A 21,757-nucleotide genomic window follows, 5' to 3' on the forward strand; every position below is an offset into this window, starting at 1 on the left:
TCACCTGGAAGACACAGCATTAATTTATCAACAGTGGCAGAAATATTTCTCTGTTGTAGTCGACACTGCTTCAGCTCTTCCATTGCTATTACCAGCTTGGCAAGAGGGGAAAAAACTGAATTATGCCAACAGCTGTAAATAAAAAGCTTTCAGTCACATTTTTCCACCCTGTGTTCAATTCATCAGAAAATCCCAGACAGTTTCTTAGTAAGACCTGCCAAGTGGACTTAAAGAACTGCCTTTCTCAACCAGTAAAACATTCCTGCATGGTGTCCTACTAATTCCTCAGGGTACATACTATACAAGGAAAGGCTAGGTAAAATAAAGTCCTAAAATTCAGAGGCTATCCAGGAGAAAATAAAAAATGTTCAGATTTTCTCCAAACTGTATTCAGATTCTTCATGAATTATGGCAGGGGTCCCCAAACTTTTTACACAGGGGGCCAGTTCACTATCCCTCAGACCGTTGGAGGGCCAGACTATAAAGAAAACTATGAACAAATCCCTATGCACACTGCACATATTTTAAAGTAAAAAAAACCAGAATGGGAATAAATACAATATTTTAAATAAAGAACAAGTAAATTTAAATAACAAACTGACCAGTATTTCAATGGGAACTATGCTCCTCTCACTGACCACCAATGAAAGAGGTGCCCCTTCTGGAAGTGCGGTGGGGACCAGATAAATGGCCTCAGGGGGCCGCATGCGGCCCACGGGCCGTAGTTTGGGGACCCCTGAATTATGGTTTCATCACTCTTCTGAAAAGATTCTATATTTTGTAGATCAGTGCTAGAATACTAGAGGAAAATAATCTTTCCTATACAGTTTCAAATGAGTCTTGAAAATAATCTCAATTAAATCTCAACAAATAAACTACACACTTAGAAGTTGTGTTTTTGAAAAATTACAGTTTAGTTAAGAATAACTTACTCTTCTTCCCATAGCTGTTTTAAAAGTTTTGATCTGAAGTCATACCATAAAAAAACTAAAAGAAACTACATCTCTGCATAATTTAAAGTATGTAACAAACTTTCAAAAAGCACTAATCTATTTATATAGCCTCTTGTAGTACTTCCATACCAATGTCTAAAAATATTATCTGCTTAGATACCATGCAAAAAGAACAAAAGAGAATAGCCCCAGTTAGGTCACCAATAAAACAATCAAGAGCTCCTCTTAAAGATTATTAAAATTAATAAATCAGGCAATAAGAAAGGCACATGATACAGGGAACAGAAATGGACTACATACAAGTCAGGAAACAAGTTTTAGCCATCCTTCCCATTTACTATGTAAACTTTGGCAAATCATCTGTTTTAGTTTCCTCATCAATAAAATACTGATAATACCTTGTCTTGACTTTGTCAAAGTCTGCAACGAGGATCAAGTGAGAAAATAGATAGAAAATAATCTTGTAAACTATAATAATTTCAATGACGAGTATATCAATGAATGAAATCAATGATTCATTGTTTTAAACAAGTATATATTTATGCAACACCTACTTTGTTCAAGTCATTATTTAGACAGGTAGAAGGGATATAGCAATAAAACAAAAATTCCTGACCTCATGGAGCTTGATTTCTAATGGGAGAAGACAGACAAAAAAAACAAATATCTAAGTAAATATATATAATATGAGAGCATGATAAACACAATGGAGAAAAATAAAGCTTAGAAAGATAAAAATAATACAGGGGGTTGAAAGTGAAACTGCAACTTCAAACAAGGTGGTTAGAAAATGCCTCATTAAGGAGCTAACAAAACAGAAAGCTGAAGTAGGTAAATATTGTCAAAAAAGCATCCCAGGAAGAGGGAACAGCACTGTCCTTGTGATGACTATCCAAGTAATTTAAAAATCACAGCCAAGAAAGGCTAGATCATCTCTTATTAAGCTTTCTAGTGGCTGTATTCACTTAATTCAGATAAACATTAGAAGAAGCAACAATAATATCCAAATTCCTCCAATATACTGCTTATGTCTTACAAGCCACTAAATCAAGAACACAGTCATCAAAGGAGAATGACAGAAAACAGAAAAGGGTTTTTCAAAAGTTAAACTGGCCTTACTTCCTTTCCCTCATGTTGTAGTTTTCTATTAGTATCCGTCACTTGATTCTGTGGAGAGAAGACAATTTAAACTCATAAAAACAAATATTTAGATAATATCAAAATTTACAACAAAAAGACTAAGTGAAGATATGTATTCAGATAGTTTCAATATTCTACCATATTTTAGCTTAGTGGTATCTTCCTGTGTTTAAATTATACCAACTTTTCTACTAAATGTTGCATGAACTTTTCAACAATGAAAAGAAAAATTTACTAAGAGGTATGTTCCATTTTGAATACTCCAAATGATACTATAACAAACTAAACATTGTTTTTTTAATTTTGAAAAATAAAAACAGAAGAAATAACCCACAAAGATTCTTAACAACTCTACTATGTGCAGAAAGAACAAATTTTATCATAGATATTCCTCACTTTACTAATGTATTCCTGGAAAACTCAGGTATAAATTGAACTTTTTAACTCAGGTCAAATTTACCCTATTTATTATCCTAACTTTAGAAAGTTTTATCTTAGTTTTTTCTGGATAATTAATTCTTAACAGTCCATAACGCTTCCATATTCCCATTTTCTAAATTAATCCCTCCATCAGATAGTTAAAACTGTCAAGAAATTATCTAGAGTTCATAATTTAAAGAAACTGGCACTACTTTTTGGGTACCTACCTTTGAATATTCAAGTGATATAAATATAAGTACATAGAATAGTAATTTCCTCACCATCTCTGACATTATCAAAACATGAGCAATATTTACTTCTAAAGCTTTCTTTGACAGAGGCTTTCCACCCTTCCACTAGTAGCTGCCACTCCTTAGACTTTTAAGGTATTCCCTAACCCAGTATTTCCTATTTGTCCCCGGAACACCGAGAAATGTTAATAGCTACTCCATACATGCACACAGAGGTGCAGACATGCACACACACAAACACACAATATGAAAGGGAAATTCTACTGAACAGGTGAGTTTATTGAAGATTTCTTGGTGCCTTTAATATTCTATATGCACTGTGAATGCTCAAGAAGGGGATATCATAGAGTCTTTTTCAAAGTTATTTAACATAACACCCTTTTATTGAGGATCATAACAAGAAATCAGTTTTTTGAAACTTTTGTCCTACACTATTCCTGGACTATCATTTTCAGAGCAGATTACCACATGTACCCCCTTTCAGAGACAAAATGAAATCAGACTTTCTCCAAAAAGTTATTATAAAGTATCAAAAACAGAAGCAAGAAACCCTCAAATTCCCTCTTGATTACTTTTTTAATAGCACCACATGTGAAACACTTGGTTTTACTGTACTGTGAGCTCAACGTGAATAAAGTGTAATGCAGCCATTCAAATGCTCTAAGACGACATTAATAATATTTTAGTGTTATCTAAAATAGGGGTCAGCAAATTGTTTCTGCCAAGAGACCAGGTAGATAGTCTCTGTTGCAACTACTCAACTCTGCCAATGTAGCAGGGATGCAGCCAAAAAACATGACATATATGAATGGGCATTGCTATGTTTCAACAATTTTAATTACAAAAACAGGAGGCAAACTGGATTTGGCCTGCAAGATATATAATATTTTGCTGATCTTTGGTCTAGAATATGTGAGAAGACAAGGCTTTAAGATCACACTAAGAGAATTACACCCAGCTGCCATGTTTTAGGAAAGCCACTGACAAACTAAAGCATGATTAGACATATGTTTGAAGAGGGAGTCAAAGCTACCCACATGAAAAATTTAGAGAATGCCATTTTTAGCCAGAATGTTACCAGCACCCAGGGTTCTTGCAATCTTCCAGGATGGAAACAAAAAGATCACCAAAGACCAATATAGAGTCTAGTGTATTGGCTGGAATCAAACCCAGGTCTCCCACAAGGCAGGGGAGACTTCTACCTTTGAACCAACCTGGATTCTTGGGAACTCCTGAGATGGAAATCAAGAGAGTTCACCCAAAAAAAGGACTCATTATATATAGTCGAGCATCAAGGGAGACAATATCTAAAGAGAGAAAGGAATGTTGCTCCCTGAACAGAAGCCAGAGAACAGTTTTAAAGAAGTTGAGGTGGGAAAGATGACGTCTGAGTATGTAGAGGGAGGGGATCTTCAGTGCTTTTACATAGTAACTACATGCTTCTTCAAGCCTTGCATGTCTCATTAGCATGTTAAATCACCCAGGTGTGTGGGTTTTTACTATTATAATGAGGTCTCACAGCAGTGGATAGTTCTGGAGCTTAACTGCACATGCATTAGGGTCAAGAAAATCTCTGCCAAGGAAATCAGTACGTAGTGCTAATTAGGTAGAGTTTGAGGGACAACTGAGGGAAATTCCGATCGATCTTACCTCAGAGAGGCTCAGCCTGTTCACAAAGAGGGGAAAAGATTCTTTTGGAGGCACTAATCACTAAACCTGGGCACTACACACTATGCACCATACCTGAACAACAGCTGTCCTTCAAACATCTGAAAGCTATCAGAAAAAAAGGTGGTGCCCTAAAAATAGTGCTTATTATTTAACCCAATAAATGAACATTACTAGAAAATAGGGTTAATATCAGTTCAATATAAGAAAATTCAAGCAATGTGAATAAAAATGGGGTAGGATGCCTTGAGTGTTAATGTCATCTTGTTCAGAGAAGTTATTCAAGAATAATTTGACTATTATCCTAAACTGGAGATTTCATAAAATACAATCTTCCATAAATACTACTAAAGTTAGCACCACTGTCTCTGCTAGAATACCTTGTTTACCATATAAAGACATATCTGAAAGATATTTTACCTCAAACTCATTAAAAGAAATATTTTATGCTGCAGTCCAGTACACAAGTATAGGGAATATTCTCTTTCTCTCTCTCACCTTTTCTCTCCCTCTCTCAGAGACACACATACACATGCTTTGAATCAAATAGCAATCAAGCATCCTAGAGAGTATAGTTTCTTTTAATTGTTATGTTAAATAGCATTGAACAGTTAATGTTTAAACTTTTCAGTTTTCTAAACTCTTCTAGAGTTCAAGAATCTCTAAATTTCATAAACTCTTAATCCCAGTTGAATGGATTCCCACTGAGCAGAGCCTCCAAGATGTGCTTCTGGACTTCAATCCCCTCAATCTCCAAGTGAGTGAGTGCAGCCTGAGCAGCCAAAACCGCTGAACTGGTCTCCGCAGTTCTTGCTTTCCCTCAGGAGCATCCTGAGTCACTGCAACTTGAAAGAAGAGGAGTACCAACCAGCAACTGACTAGCGTTATAGGCAATCAGTGCTATCTGCCTACAGGTTTACTACTGCAGTAACTAAAGACAGAACATCCTGCTGCCCATCGTGGGTGCGGGGCACTGGGAGCGGAGGGAGAAGTTCTGGAATACGTGTTCACCAAGCATAGAAAAGAACAGCCCAAGGTGCGGGTCGGAAGCCAGACGGCTGAGAACCTACAGCACATGGCTCCCGGCAAGAACCCCACATCTTCGTTTTCACACATTTCAGATTCTTTTGTCCATCTGAGGCTATTCAGGTCCCAAAGATTCAGATAACATTTTATTTTAAATAAGATCAAATTGATCAGAGAAGGGAAAGAGATTAGTGAAATTATATATACATAACATAGCATTATAGAGAACAGGACAGCAAATCCTGGCGGGAAGGGGGGAAGTCATTGGGAGGAGGGAGCAAAGGGGGGTCCGAGGGGAACACGGGGGTGGGGGGAGATATATTCAGTGGGACACTTGAATCTATGTAAACACAATAAATTAAAATCAGGCCCTGGCCGGTTGGCTCAGTGTTAGAGCATGGGCCTCGCATGCAGGAGTCCCAGGTTCGATTCCCGGAAAGGGCACACAGGAGAAACGCCCATCTGCTTCTCCACCTCTCTCCCTCTCCCTCTCTATCTCTCTCTTCCCCTCCCGCAGCTGAGGCTCCATTGGAGCAAGGTTGGCCCAGGCGCTGGGGATGGCTCTGTAGCCTCAGCGCTAGAATGGCTCTGGTTGCGGCAGAGCGACACCCCAGATGAGCAGAGCATCGCCCCCTGGTGGGTGTGCTGGGTGGATCGGTTGGGCACATGAGGGAGTCTGTCTGACTGCCTCCCCATTTCCAACTTCAGAAAAATACAAAAAATAAAATAAATAAAAAATAAATTAAAATCAGATCAAACTGTTCACAATTTTAATTTGCTTTATACATTAAGCAAATATTCCCAACACTTTTCCATGTCAGATATTGTTCTACACTGTATTGTAGTTTATTATTCTTTTTAATGAATGTACCATGATTTATTTTACTATTCCTCTATCAAATAACTTCTAGGGACATTTAAAAGTTGTATCTATTTTAACAAACCATATGAACATTCTTGTACATGCACCTGTAGAGCCTTAGAATAAATCTTAAAAACTATGTGGAATTTTAAGTATTGATAAATAAAATTGCTCTTCTCATAGTTTCTAACAATCTACACTCCAAACAGGCATTTCTTCATTGTTGACTTGGTATCATCTTCAATCTTATTTTTTTCGTCTTTGTCATTTTAATAGATAGCAACTTGTATTTTTTATTTGCATTCCTTTAAATATTTCTAAATTGTACAGTTCCCTTGTATTTCTTTTCTACACTGTATATTAATGTGTACAGTTATTTCTCAGTTTTCTATTAGTGTTCATATTTTCCTATTAATTTACAATGATGTTTTATGTTGACTATTAATCATCACATATATTTGTAACTAACCTTTTAACTTTGAGTTGTGTGGAAAAAAGGTTCATTCATTTTAATGTTCTCATAACTATCAATTTCTTCTTTCTGCCCTAAAACTGTATTTAGAAATATATTCCTCTATATTTTCTAATAGTTACTTTATGATTTTATTTTTTGCATTTAACTTTAGTTCATCTGAAATTAATTTTGGTATGTTGAATGAAAAAGGGATTTAACTTCATTTCAGTTAGCTAAGCATTAAACAATATGAACAAGAAACCAGAAGAGCTGTTATTTTGTTGGAGAGGGCGATGAAGGATATAAAAAAAAGCTTCAATTATATTTAATTGGCAATTCTGTATTTCTTACGATAGTTTGAGAATTGTTGTACAGGTCCATGAGCTCTTTCTTTTTTTTAATTTTTTTTACTTGATTTTAGAAAGAGGAGAGAGAAAGTCAGGGGGGGAGGAGCAGGAAGCATCAGCTCGCAGCTGCTTCCTGCATGTTCCCCGACTGGGCAAACTGGGGCCTCTCGCACCAGCGGCCGCAGCATTCCAGGTCAGTGCTCTATCCGCTGCAGTCACAGGTCAGGCCGGGTCCATACACTCCTATTAAAGCCTTGGGCCCCACTGTGTTCCAGACTTCAGAATTTCGGGGATTTATAAAGATAATATGGTTCAAATTGTACATTATACAACCAATGGATACTATGATAGCATCCCATAATCAAACACCTTAATATCTCTATAGAAATGTACAAAAATTTACATTAAATAAAACATATTAAGCAATGTGATAGCTTCATGTCCATTCATGTCAGAGTTCGCAGTCAAATTTGCTTTTAAATTTACTGTCGCTTTAAAATATAATTTAACATCTAATAGCTCACTTCTCCCCTCAATAAAGTTGTTTCTTTGCTTTTCTTACTAAGGTATTCTTTTATATGAATTTTACACTCACTGTCAAGTTCACTCATGGCCCAGGAATATCCTTTGGGGACTTTAATTCAAATTCTAACAAGACCAAAACAAAATATTCAATACAAAGGAAAGAAAGGAAAAGAAAGAAATTAAAAGTATAAGAACTGGAAAGAAGATAATAAAGCTGTTATCACTTGCAGATCATATGAGTAAGTTTACAGAGAAAACTTAATGAAAAACTCTAAATACAAATTATTAGAAAAAAATAGAACAGTTTAGTGAAGTGCTTAGATTTTACATCAATAAGCAAAGTCAGTTATCCAAGATAAGTGGATTTGCTAAGCCAGGGACCAGATTAATATGGTCCTCAACTTGAATCTGTTGTATCAAGAAAGAACCCTCATGCTTTAGAAGGAAACACTTCACAACTGTTATGATGTTTTTTTAATTTTTTTAAAGATTTTATTTATTCATTATAGAGGAGAGAGAGAGAGAGAGAGACAGAGAGAGAGAGAGAGACAGAGAGAGAGAAGGGGGAGGAGCAGGAAGCATCAACTCCCATATGTGCCTTGACCAGGCAAGCGCAGGGTTTTGAACCGGTAACCTCAGCGTTTCCAGGTTGACGCTTTAACCACTGCGCCACCACAGGTCAGGCTGTTATGATTTTTTTCCTTCAGGCTGCCACACTGAAGACTTCTACAGTCAGGCCCTGCAATAACACCATCCTACAGGGATAACTTTTATCTAGTAAGGAAGTAGATAGATGTCATGAAGAGTCAACTAAATTTCTGTTTGAAAGAAACTATCACTTATTCTATTACTGGTTCTCATCCACATGTAGTTATTCCAAATTTAACTTAAAAGACTTTTCTTTTTAGCTAGAAGCTATGATTCCAATGATCTGTTTCGGCACTAATTCGTCCTTCCTTACTATACAAAAATCTTATTTGTAGTAAATATGTAACAACCTGCAATGTATTCCCTACTCTTCTAATGCTAGTCAAAATCCCAGCACAGGACAGAGAACCAAGTCTCTCTTAGAGCGTCCTTACTTTGAGTTTCTGGGCTTCTCCTCTCACTTTAAGCAGTTCAGTTATAGAGTCCACAAAGCCCTGGTAATGAAAGTTGCACATTTTCTCAATTTCTCGGTCATGATTGCGGATGCGAGTTTCAAGCTTCTCCATGAATCGTCCATGTTCCTCACCATCATAGACAGACCTTTAAAAAAAATGGCATGGATTACAAGAGGCAAAGGGGGGGGAGGTAGCAGAGGGAAAAATGGGAGATAAATGGTGATAGAAGATTTGACTTGGGGTAGCGAACACACAATACAATATACAGATGATGTATTTTTTAAAAATGACATGAAGATTACAGCAGATTTACTTCTAAGATATAGAAAAAGAATTGCAAACCCAGAAGCAAATGTATTTAGAAATTAGATATTAAAGTACATAAACCACAAAGTAATCCAATTATATTAATATTGTCCCAATGCTAGATGAGTATTTTTTAGGAAAACCCAAAATTTTGCTTCTCATTCATTCAAAAATATTAAATGTAGCCTTTTTTTTTAACTTTTCTTTATTAATTTTAGTCACAGAGAGAGACAGGAACATCAATCCGTTCCTGTATGTGCCGAGACAGGAACATCAATCTGTTCCTGTATGTGCCCTGATCAGGAATCAAACCGGCAACCTCTGCACTTCAGGCTGATACTCCAACCAACGGAACTATCTGGCCAGGGCACATTCAAAAATATTAAGTATCTGACTTTATTCATCACAGAATTCTCATCATAAAATGAAAAAATAACAAGTCCTTGCACTTTTTTTTCTCAATTAAATTAATCTAGAAAAACTCAGTGTTGTATAAACACAACTCAAAATATTCCATGACAATATCCAAGAAGCTGACACTGCTTAGGAAAAATCACATAGCTATGCCAGCTAGACTCAGGTGAGCTCTATAACTACAAACATAAATCAGACACTCAATAAAAACCACTAGATATACTACTAAATCTTCTCTTCCCCTTCCTTGCACCAACACTACCACCAAAAAAGTCACTTTATATTCTCCTAAATAACTGGGTATAAAAACCTTACTTTCCCCTCTTCCCAAATGTCCATCTCCTCACTGCTGACTAAGGAAAAAAGAAGGATGTCCTCTTCTCCCACTAAAAGCAACCAACCTATTTGCATCTGTAACTCCTACTCTGTCAACCTTCCTATAATGGAAAAATATTTCAAGCTTTTAGCTACAATCCTTGTTGTCTCAAGAACATTACTTCTGCAATTATTCCCTTTGTCTCTCCCCTGCATCATATAATTCTTCCACTCTACTAAATCACTCTTATGGGTATATAAACATGACTTTAAGAAACTTGTCCTTATATGTGTATTTCCCTCTGGGTACCATCTTATTTCTAGGTTCCCCTTCCCAACAAAACACCTTTCCATTTCCTCAGCTCTCAATAGTTAGCATTCCTCTTACTCCACCTAATAGCAGCATTTGCTATGGTTTAACACATTTTCCTTCTTGAAACCCTTTTTTCCTAGATTTCAATGATACACAGTAATGCAGTTTTTATCCTTTTACTGGCATGCCTTTTCAATCTCCTTTATATGCTTCTCCTGCTCTACTATTTTTCTAAATATTCCTAAAACCTTTTCTTTTCTCTGTCTACACTCTATCACCTGTTGCTTTAAAATACCATCCATATAGTGATGATTTCCTACTCTATACCTCCAATTCAGAGCGCTTCCTAGAATCATTGACTCAAATATTTAGCCACTATTTAACAACTCCAATTGGATTTTTTAAAGCCATCTCTGATTTAACACAGAAAAAAAAATCTATGACTAAACTATCTCTTCTCCCCAAACTGTTCCTTCCCTCAAGATCCCCCTAACCCGCATCCATCCACCTCATCACAGCTAATGGCACTATCTAGCTGCCAAAGTCAAAAATACAAATCTAGGAATCACACCTAATCCATCTCTTTCCATCATACATCCCATACACTCCATTCCAATCCATTAAAGTCCTGACAACTCTCACAGGTGTGAGGTGATATCTCACTGTGGTTTTAATTTGCATTTCTCTGATGATTAGTGACTGAGCATCTTTTCAAATGTCTACAGACCATCTGCACATCCTCTTTGAGATTCTACATCTGCATTTGTAGAACTATACACCGGAAACCTGTATAATTTTGTTAATCTGTGTCACCTCAATAAATTCAATAAAAAGGAAAATAAGAAAAAGAAAAACAGACAATTGTCAAATTTAGTAAGTAATAAAGTCCTAACAACTAAAAACATCCAAAACATATCTTAAAATTGACCACATCCTACCATGCCCACTGACACCTTAGTCCACACCTGCATCATTGCCACATGGAGCCAATAGCCTCCTAAAAGTCTCCGTTCTCCACTCCTCATCTGTCCCATTCCCTACCCCAATGTATACACTCTCCACACAGCAGTTAAAATTACCTTTTTAAAGCAGTAATTCAGATGTTATCCCCCTGCTTAAATTTCCCCCATTGCTTCTCTTTACAAAAAGAATAAAAATCTTAAATGCTTGCAATGGCCTACTAGAGTTCATATGATCTGGCTTCTGCTTCTCTAACCTCATTTCTCTCTGGTTTCCACCCCCAGCCTCCCTCCACACTCTATGCTTCAACTACACTGGATACCTTTTTAGCCTCTTCCTGACTCAAACATTTTATTTTTATGCTAGTAATGCTTGTCCCTTATACCTTCAAACAATTTTCTCCTTCTCATCATCCATGGTATATTGTCTATCTCTCCCCGCAACCCATCCCTATTAGACTGTAACCTTCAGGGCAAGAACTATGTTTGCCATATTTACCACTGTACCTCTAGAAAAGTGCCAGACAGGCACAATGAGTGCTGACTAAATGAATGACTAATATCATCTCTGAGAACTCTTTAATCTCTGACATTTGTTCAATAAATATACATTTTATCATTACCAATATTTTCTGGTTCTACGACCATCTGTTGAGTGCTGAATCACTACCCTGATTCTGTGGATCAGAAAGCACACTTTCCTAAGCAGGTCAGTTTCATTGTCCAAAACTCAGCAGTAACCACAGATAATATGTCTACTTGTTTGGCTTCCAGTAAAATTCTGAAAACTTACTTTAGAAAAGCCAGAGCAATCTAGGTTCATTCTCCTTCCTTTGAAATAAACAGAGAAGACCTTCAAATAAATTATCACAATCCCTGCTTTGACAATTAAGACACACTACACAACAACCACTTGCCTGTAAAAGCTATTTGAAATACACAAGACAATACACTACTATTGACTAATCTCAAATAAGGATAACCTTTCACCTTTCAAAAAAAATAAAGAAAGGTTTCCATGTAAAGATACTAATATTCTTTGACATTTGAAGAAAAGGAATAAACACTGAAAAGGAATCTATCTAAATGGTATAAGCAGACATTATTCAATATTAGATAATTCTTGGTTTCAAATTCAATTATATTTTAACCATAATATTACTAAGTAGCAAGTCTATGTCCTTTTACTATGTAAACCTTTTCTCTTTTTTCCCTTACAATGATCTATGTTAATATCACAAAAGACAACCTCAAGAAGAAAATCCCAAAGTTAAAAAATTTATAACATGTTAATAATGACTCCCTAGCTCCCTGAACTTCCTATAAAAATATATATAAATCAAAGAAAGAAAACATGGATTTTAGCTACCTAGCTGTGTGGCTCTGGTTATAGCAATGTAATTAGCTATGGATCTTTGGCCAAGTCAGTTAATCTGACCCTCAGCTTTCTCATTTAGAAAATAGGAAGCAATCAATTACACACACTCGGAAGGATCAACCCAGCTCTAAATCTCTACAATTCACTTCCACTTTCAAATTTAATCAATAATAATGTAAATATTATACATTTTCAGAATAATCTAAACAGGTAGTTCAAAACAAGTTAATGAATTTTCTATATCTTTACCTCTATCCCCTGCCTGTTTCTCTTATCTTAGGGTCATATGATTCTAACACTCTCTTTATTATAATAATGTTGAATAACACAAAAGGTTTACAATACATCCCTGAGTATCTTGAGAATTTTTAAAAGTTAGAATAAAATATAATACTTACATATTTAAAACAGGGGTTTGAGACTATGTTTAATAAACTTGTGTTCTGCAGGTATGCATCAGGAAATCCACAATTTCCAGGTTTTATGTGAATTTTGTATGCACAGGCAGAGCACATATATGTAATTTTAAGGGGAACCAATTCATAGTTTCCATCTGGTTACCAAAGAGGTCACAAACCACTGATTTAAAATTTTGTTTCTAGGCCCTGGCCGGTTGGCTCAGTGGTAGAGCGTCGGCCTGGTGTGCAGAAGTCCCGGGTTCGATTCCCGGCCAGGGCACACAGGAGAGGTGCCCATCTGCTTCTCCACCCCTCCCCCTCTCCTTCCTCTCTGTCTCTCTCTTGCCCTCCCGCAGTGAGGCTCTATTGGAGCAAAGATGGCCCAGGTGCTGGGGATGGCTCCTTGGCCTCTGCCCCAGGCGCTGGAGTGGCTCTGGTCGTGACAGAGCGACGCCCCGGAGGGGCACAGCATCGCCCCCTAGGGGACGTGCCGGGTGGATCCCAGTCGGGCGCATGTGGGAGTCTGTCTGACTGTCTCTCCCGTTTCCAGCTTCAGAAAAATACACACACACACAAAATAAATTGTTTCTAGATGCCTACCATAGGAAAAGGCAATTATTGATCACTCCTAACAGTTTAGCTCAAATCAGCATTTCAACTATAAACTCAGCTTTACTCAGTGCAAACCAACACATCTATCAGATATAAAATGCTAAAAACAAAAATAAACAGTACTTAAATTCTGGAGAGTGACAGACCTAACTCAAGTTTAACCTAATATTGATAGTCAACATTGTACTTGAACAAAGAGTAGCTCCTGCAACCCCACAAAGGACTTAAAGTAGAGAAAGACTGCCATCTAGTGATAGCCTGTTTCTAACATTCCTTGAAATTTAAACTTGATGTGGCCAAGTCAGAGGGACTGCTCAAAAATTGAAAAACTATAACTCCTGCTGGCTAAAGACTTATAACTATTAAATTATATTTTATTTAAAATAACCTAATGTTTACATTTCCATTCCTAATAATAAGCATAATTTTGAGAATAAGGTCATGTGCTTTTGATATATTCAGGTGTGCCAGAGTTAAATAAAACTTTGAAATAAACTGCACCATTGGTTTATTTGTGGTAATCCAAAGACTATCCTGTTACCTAGTAAAAGATAAACAAGAAGAAATGCTTGGCAATTAACAACTTTTAATAGGTTTATTTTAACTTAACGACTTAATGCTGCCTTTTAAAGTCTAGTTTTTAAAAACCATCAAATAAACTACAGATTTTTGCAAAATGTAAAATGTTTTACCCTTGTGTCTATATCTGATGCATACCTGTGAACATCCTGCCTAGATTTCAGGTGTATAACTTATAAAATGGCACTTCAGGCATGCTAGTAAAGAATTATTTATCATTCCCCTATACTAAATCATTATAGGATTATGTCACTTGCTAGAGCCTACATCAGCTCAAATCTGTTTGTCATAAGAGAAAAGTAAATAATATTATGAGCATATGGAATCTCATTTAAATCCTATGCATCTTATAAATTAGACATTATTCCCATTTTATAAATAAGGAATCTGAAACCCAAGAAGATGAAGTAGCCTGCCAAATTCACACAGCTAGAAAGTATTCTCTGGAGTACATCAGTCTGTCTCCTTTTAGAACAAGGTAAGCAAAATAGTCAGACGGACCCGTAAAAAGTTAGATTTGAAAGAGGTCTTGAAAATGGAATACAAAAATCTTATTGTGCAATGGAGGAAACTGAGGCCAAGGAAAGTTAAATGCCTTAATCAAAATTACATTGCTTGTTACTGATACATCTGGACTTGACTCTGAAAAAAAAACACAATTAGGAAAAGCTAATGCATTTGAAGCCTAACACAAAGCTAAGTGGGAGGGAGAGGGAGTGAGAGACTTCTACTTCAAGATGAGTCAGAGTTAGCTATGTCTGTCTGCACAACAGCTATTCCATTCTTCTTCCTCTTGGAAGAGTCCCAATTTGTTCTGGTATTTCATCTTCACTTCCTACCACAGGGGTAAACACTAATTAATCTGTAAACCAATCATGATAATTCCTTTCCCTTTGTCAGTGACCAATTAATAGGTCATACAACTCTCACTGAGGAGACGTAAAGGGAAGTCTGGTAGGGAGGATCCAGGAAACAGTTTTCTTGACCTGGCCAGGAAGCTCAGTTGGTCAAAGCATTATCCCAGCACACCAAGGTTGCGGGTTCAATCTTCAGTCAAGGCACATACAAGAATCAACCAATGAATGCGTCAGTAAAACAACAAATCAATGTTTCTCTTTTTTTCTCTCTCTTTCTCTCTCTCTCTATCGCTCACCCCCTTCCTCTTTCTCTAAAATCAATAAATAAAACCTTTTTAAATCAATCAAGAATGCATAACTGGCCCTGGCCGGTTGGCTCAGCGGTAGAGCATCGGCCTGGCGTGCGGGGGACCCGGGTTCGATTCCCAGCCAGGGCACATAGGAGAAGCGCCCATTTGCTTCTCCACCCCCACCCCCTCCTTCCTCTCTGTCTCTCTCTTCCCCTCCCGCAGCCAAGGCTCCATTGGAGCAAAGATGGCCCGGGCGCTGGGGATGGCTCCTTGGCCTCTGCCCCAGGCGCTAGAGTGGCTCTGGTCGCAGCAGAGCGACGCCCCGGAGGGGCAGAGCATCACCCCCTGGTGGGCAGAGCGTCGCCCCTGGTGGGCGTGCCGGGTGGATCCTGGTCGGGTGCATGCGGGAGTCTGTCTGACTGTCTCTCCCCGTTTCCAGCTTCAGAAAAATACAAAAAAAAAAAAAAAAAAAAAAAAGAATGCATAACTAAGTGGAACAAATCGATGTTTGTTTTTCTTCCTTCCTCTCTCTCTAAACTCAATAAATATATTTTAAAATATTCTTTCCTGAAAGATGCAGGGAAAGAAGCTGCTTTTCCTCTTTTGACATTGTTCTGTATGATACTTGGGGACACAGGAACCATACTAAGATGAGAAGAGAGAATACCAATAATTTGAAGATGACTAAGATAAAGATGGAAAACACCTGCATCCTTGATGAAGAACCAATCCAGAAACAATCGTATTTCCCATTTTAAGGGAAATATGGTATTTCCACTTTCCCTCAATAGTCTGCAACTTGCAAAGGAAAGTATTCTAAATGCACAGCTTTGTTCAGTCTTCAAAGATAGCAGGCAAATCAAAGAAAAAACAACAGTAAGTCAAAGTCTACACAGGGCTAAGGAATCCTGTCCCTAGGACCTAGACTGCTCTTCATCCTTTTCTCCTAGTTTAGTTAACTCCCGTCCACTCTGCAAATCTCAGCTTGCACCTAACTTTGTCTGAGAAACCTTCTCTAATCATACAGACTGTTGTTATGTGCTCCTCCTTTGTTATTAACACCATCACATAATTTACTAATCTAAATTCTAGTTGCCCATTCGCTCACCAATTTCCCCATATTAGAACTTTAATCTCCTTGTGGGAGACACTGTGTCTTGCCCATTTTATCTTCAGCATCTAGCACAGATCCTGGTTTGAAGGAGAGCCTCCAGATATGTGAAGATGGAGGAAGAAAAAAAAGGGTAAGAAACAAACTAATTTGGGTTTGATTGCATTCTCAAAGATGGATGCAAAAGAGAATCACATAAAACACAGCTTATCTGTTGAGATGTTTTCAGAACCAAGAACTTCAAGATACAGATGACTGAACAATTTGCTTTTTGTTTTTGATTAATCAAAGAAAAAAATTCCAGCATTTAATGTGGTCTTTTCTTTTTAATATGTTTTTTAACTTCTGTCATGGTTTTAGTCCTGAAACATTTTCTTCTCATTAAGTACCATAAAAGCATCATTAGTATTTTTGTTTATTCCAAAAGTTAAAAATAAAGTGGAAGCCTGACCAGTGGTGGCACAGTGGTCCCAGGTTTGAAACACTGAGGTCACCAACTTGAGTGCAGGTTCATTTGGCTTGAATGTGGGATCATCGACATGATCCCATGGTTGTTGACTTGAAGCACAAGGTCACTGGCTTGAGCCTAAGGTTGCTGGCTTGAAGCCCAATATCGCTGGCTTAAGCAAGAGGTCACTTGCTCAGTTGTAGCCCCCCAGTCAAGGCACATATGAGAAAACAATCAATGAACAACTAAGATGCCATAACTACAGGTTGATGCTTCTCATCTCTCTCTCTTCTTCTCTCCCTTCCTTCTTCCCTCCCTCTCTCCCTCTCTCAAAATAAATAAATAAAGTGGAAAACAGATTTGTATATGATATTGAAAAAGAAACTGCAGGAGGTCAATAAAATTTTAAAGCACCTTTCCTTCCTTACTACAGTTTGTCTATCAATGTAACTCAGACCTTACTATGGTAATGCGGATGCTCTGAATACATAAAAGTGAAAGCAGATCACTGTCTATCATCATCAGTAATAAGGGAAGTATATGCTAGTTAATGAAGCCAAAGCTATAGACCAGTGGTAGTCAACCTGGTCCCTACTGCCCACTAGTGGGCGTTCCACCTCTCATGGTGGACGGTAGCGGAGCAACCAAAGTATAAATAAAAAGATAGATTTAACTATAGTAAGTTGTTTTATAAAGATTTATTCTGCCAAACTTAGCGAAAATCTGACATAAAGTACTTGGTAAGTAATTATTATTATATACTTTAACTTGCTGTAACTCTGCTTTATAAACTTTATAAAGTAAAGTTACTTCCCTACTTTATAAATCACCATTACTGTGGAACTGGTGGGTGGCTAGAAAATTTTACTACTAACAGAGATACAAAAGTGGGCGGTAGGTATAAGAAGGTTGACTACCCCTGCTATAGACTAGTGTTTTTCAACCAGTGTGCCACGGCATACTAGTGTGCCGTGAGACATAGTCAGGTGTGCCGTGGGGAAATTAAACATGGGTCCCCAAACTACGGCCTGTGTGCCAGATACGGCCCGCGGAGGTTATTTATCTGGCCCGCCACCAGCCGCCTCCATCCAAACATAAACATTCCCCTCACAATCCCTCCAGCTATCAGCGACAGGAAGAGTGGAGGCACAAGGAACGCTCACTGACCAATCACCTTCTAGGATTCATCCCGACCACTAGTGATGAACCAATAGTAGGCCGCCTCTCATCCACACCCAGGAAGGTCCCTGCTCGGGCTGCTGCGCATTTGTCATTGTGTGGCCACGGCGAATAGTTGAAGCTGCTACTGCTCCCCATGGTCCCGATTTCTAATCCTGGTCAGGACTGGAGGTAAATGTTGCCACCACTAGATGAAGCCTCAGCCTCAGCTGGTTATGTCTATCCTGAGGGTGTATATAGATATTCGACCTTTTTCTTTTTAAAAGAGGCCTCCGCAGAGGGTGATATACAATGCATCACAATGTTATCTACATTGTATATGGCCTCCTGAAGGGTCATCTTCTTAAAGAGCTCAAATCTCTATATACATCATCAAAACAGACAGAACCAAGGCCCCTGCACCAAGCTGACCATGGGATTTGAACCCACAACCTCAGGGAGAACTCTAGTATTTATCAGAATCCTTACCTAGAAAGCAAACTTCTCAATCTGACAGTAGAGATGCTCTGAGGACTTATGATGTTACACAAGTACCCAACATTTTCTAAAATTGATTTTGTGCAGTTTCTATATAGAGAGTATTTGCCAAATTGATTTGAACCCACAACCTTGATGAAAGCTCCAGTATCTATTAGCGGGACTGTATATATGTTACATGGGACTGTATATGAGGGGATGTTACGTGGGACTGTATATGAGGGGATGTTACATGGGACTGTACTTATAAGGGGATGTTACGTGGGACTGTATATATGAGGGATGTTACATGGGACTATATATATGAGGGATGTTACTGTATATATGAGGACTGTATATATGAGGGGGTTATCCTTTTTTAACTTTTTTTTAATAAATGTAATTTATTTAAACTTTAAATAAATTCTAACAGTTAGAGTGTCATTTTGTGTCATTTTGGTAGGTGGTGTGCCCCAGGATTTTGTAAATGTAAAAAATGTGCCGCGGCTCAAAAAAGGTTGAAAATCACTGCTATAGACCATAGCCAAATGTTTTTGCATTGCTACAGGTGATCAAATACATTCAAATCCTTCTTTCACCCTTGCATATACCAAAGTACCCAAATGACTTCACCAAGACAGCCCATGAACCAAAACAATATTGTGTGATAGAGATCTCCCTGAAGGCAGAAAGGGAGCCCCACATTTTTGTGATGGCTATTTCAGAGGGACAAAGGCAGAGTGGAAAAGTTCCAACTGGCACTTAGTCAAAGGGCTTATTAAAAGTCAGATATTGGTTCAAAAGCACAGGTAAGTAGAGAAGAGGAACTTGTCATAAAATATCATGCAAATCAATAACAAACTATTAGGAAATAAACTAATGAAAGCTACCATGATACTGTCACGTGGTTTGATCAATGTATTTTTCTTTTTTTTTTTCTTTTTTACTGAGAGGAGGGGAGGCAGAGACAGACTCCTGCATGTGTCCCAATGGGATCCACTGGGCAAGCGCACAAGGGGGCGATGCTCTGCCCATCAGGGGCCATTGCTCCATTGCTTAGCAATGGAGCCATTTTTTTAAAGCCTGAGGCCGAGGCAATTGAGCCATCCTCAGTGCTGGGGCCATCTCGATCAAACCAATCTAGCCATGCTTCAGGAAAGGAATAGAGAGAGAGAGGAGAAGGGGGAGGGGTGGAGAAGCAGATGGTTGCTTCTCCTATGTGCCTGGAAATTGAACCCGGAACATCCACACGCCAGGCCAATGTTATACCAGTGAGCCAACTGGCCAGGGCCATGGTTTGAACAACTAATCACCCTAAGTAATTGAAGATACAAAGGCACTACAGGATGTATCAGTGGCTTCATTTTGGCGTCTGTATCAACTTGCGTTAAGTGCAATAAGATTTATTCCATTGCAGCAATCAGTGGTGGTCATGAAATATGGCAGCTAAAAATTGGAATATGGATGTTGCTGCCAAATAAAAAGAATCTATACATAGCCTGATGACTCCTGTTAAATCTAACCTGGAAAAATGAAGGCAGGAGAGAAAGGTCGTTAGTACACACAGGGTTATAATTAACATTTGTGGATTAACTCCACTTTCACTGCATGGAATTCAGAGTGTCAAATTTAACACTGAAACATACAAAGTTGAGTGGGGCTAAATGAAACTACTGATCCACTTAATATCTACCACCATCATAATTATGAGTCCAAACTAGGGTATGTTGGTAAGCTTCAAGATCCTTTATAAAAGATATTATTTAATTAAATAAATACTCTGCAGAGCTATGTAAATATTTTAAAAGACTGCATGCTAACTGAAGAAATGCTTCAGGAACTCCACACTTAAAATTATTATAGTTCCAATGACAGAGATGAGAAAGCTATTAACACAGAAAAACAAACCAGTGGGGGTGGGTACTAGAAACACTTAAATGAACACTCCTGGTTTCCTTATGTATGTAGATTTAATGTGGGCTTAATAAAATTAGACCAACCAAGTTTCCCAGAATCACTAAGTCAAACTATAAGTGTTGTCATTTAAAGATGTGTATGTTCCCCCAAAACTCAAAAACATTAGTACATAAAGACATATGCAGCCCCATGTTCACTGCAGCATTGTTTACAGTGGTCAAGACATAGAAACAACCAAAAAGCCCTTCAATAGATGACTGGATAAAGAAGATGTGGTACATATATACTATGGAATACTACTCAGCCATAAGAAATGATGACAACGGATCATTTACAATAACATGGATGGACCTTGATAACATTATACTGAGTGAAATAATTAAATCAGAAAAAACTAAAAACTATGATTCCATATATAGGTGGGACACAAAATTGAGACTCATGGACATAGATAAGAATGCAGTGGTTACCAGGGGGAGGGGAAGAGAGGAGAAGGAGGGGGTAGAAGGAGGGGAGAGGCATAAAGAGAAACAAATAAAAGGTGATGGAGGACAATTTGACTTTGGGTAATGGGTATAAAATATAATCAAATGTCAAAATGATGTGATGTTTTTTCTAAATCTATGTACTCTAGTTGACCAATGTCACCCCGTTAAAATTGTCTAAATAAAATAAAATACTAAAAAAAATAAAATAAAATAAAATAAATTCTCCCCCCAAAAATAAAATAAAAATAAAGACATGTATGTGCATACATATGCATACACTATATATATATATATATATGTGTGTATCATATGCACACATATGCACAAAATACGTACACACACACACATTTCTGATTTTCTGAGAAAGAATCAAACTTGCGAACATCACATTAAATTCCTGGTCCAGTTTCACCCACAAGTGATTGTTTACTGACACTTCATGGCTAACTGCAATCTTTAAGTCTACGAGCAATGAAGACCCTGAAAGGAGGGTGGATAAAAGGCATTGCAATAGTTTCTATCCTAAAAAAAATTAGTGAAGAACAAAGTAGGTCAAATAGGATGAATTTCCACAAACACTATGGAAGATTAGACATAACAGAAAAAACCTTTCTACTACTATACTCTAAAACTGCTGGATTAAGCTTCTAAATCTTTTTTTTTTTTTTTTTTTTTTAGTGCATGGCTAAGCAAAAAGAAAATAAAAATCTCCAGAGATTAAAACAAATCTGCAATGACAATCCGAAGTCTATCAATCCCCTCTAGCCTAATGCTTCTATAGTGGTCCCTCGTCTATTGCAGGAGTTAGGTTCCAGAATCTCCCGCAATAGGCGAAAATCCGCGAAGTAGCGAACTTATATTTATTTTATTATTTGTATATATATTTAAGGCTTTATAAACCTTCCCAATACTCTTATAAACCTTTCCCACACTGTTACTAACCTTTCCCACACTCTTATAAATACTTCCTATGCTCTTAAATACTTTC

General features: G+C 37.6%; 1 protein-coding gene across 4 annotated transcripts in view; it reads right to left on the reverse strand.

Annotated features, from left to right (window-relative positions):
- EXOC6B (exocyst complex component 6B) overlaps positions 1 to 21,757 on the reverse strand; it is a 675,853-nt gene that overhangs the window by 585,008 nt on the left and 69,088 nt on the right. Inside the window, exons 2-4 of one of the 4 annotated variants that reach the window (XM_066267372.1) lie at positions 8,729 to 8,894; positions 2,073 to 2,120; positions 5 to 95 (exon numbers count right to left, since the gene is read on the reverse strand). In XM_066267372.1, coding sequence (XP_066123469.1) covers positions 5 to 95; positions 2,073 to 2,120; positions 8,729 to 8,894 — 305 coding nt within the window. Of the gene's footprint in view, positions 1 to 4; positions 133 to 2,072; positions 2,121 to 8,728; positions 8,895 to 21,757 lie in introns of those variants that run through there. The other 3 variants (XM_066267373.1, XM_066267374.1, XM_066267375.1) reach the window with 3 other exon arrangements.

Source organism: Saccopteryx bilineata, chromosome 3 (assembly GCF_036850765.1).
Source record: "Saccopteryx bilineata isolate mSacBil1 chromosome 3, mSacBil1_pri_phased_curated, whole genome shotgun sequence".
NCBI classification, from domain to species: Eukaryota; Metazoa; Chordata; class Mammalia; order Chiroptera; family Emballonuridae; genus Saccopteryx; species Saccopteryx bilineata.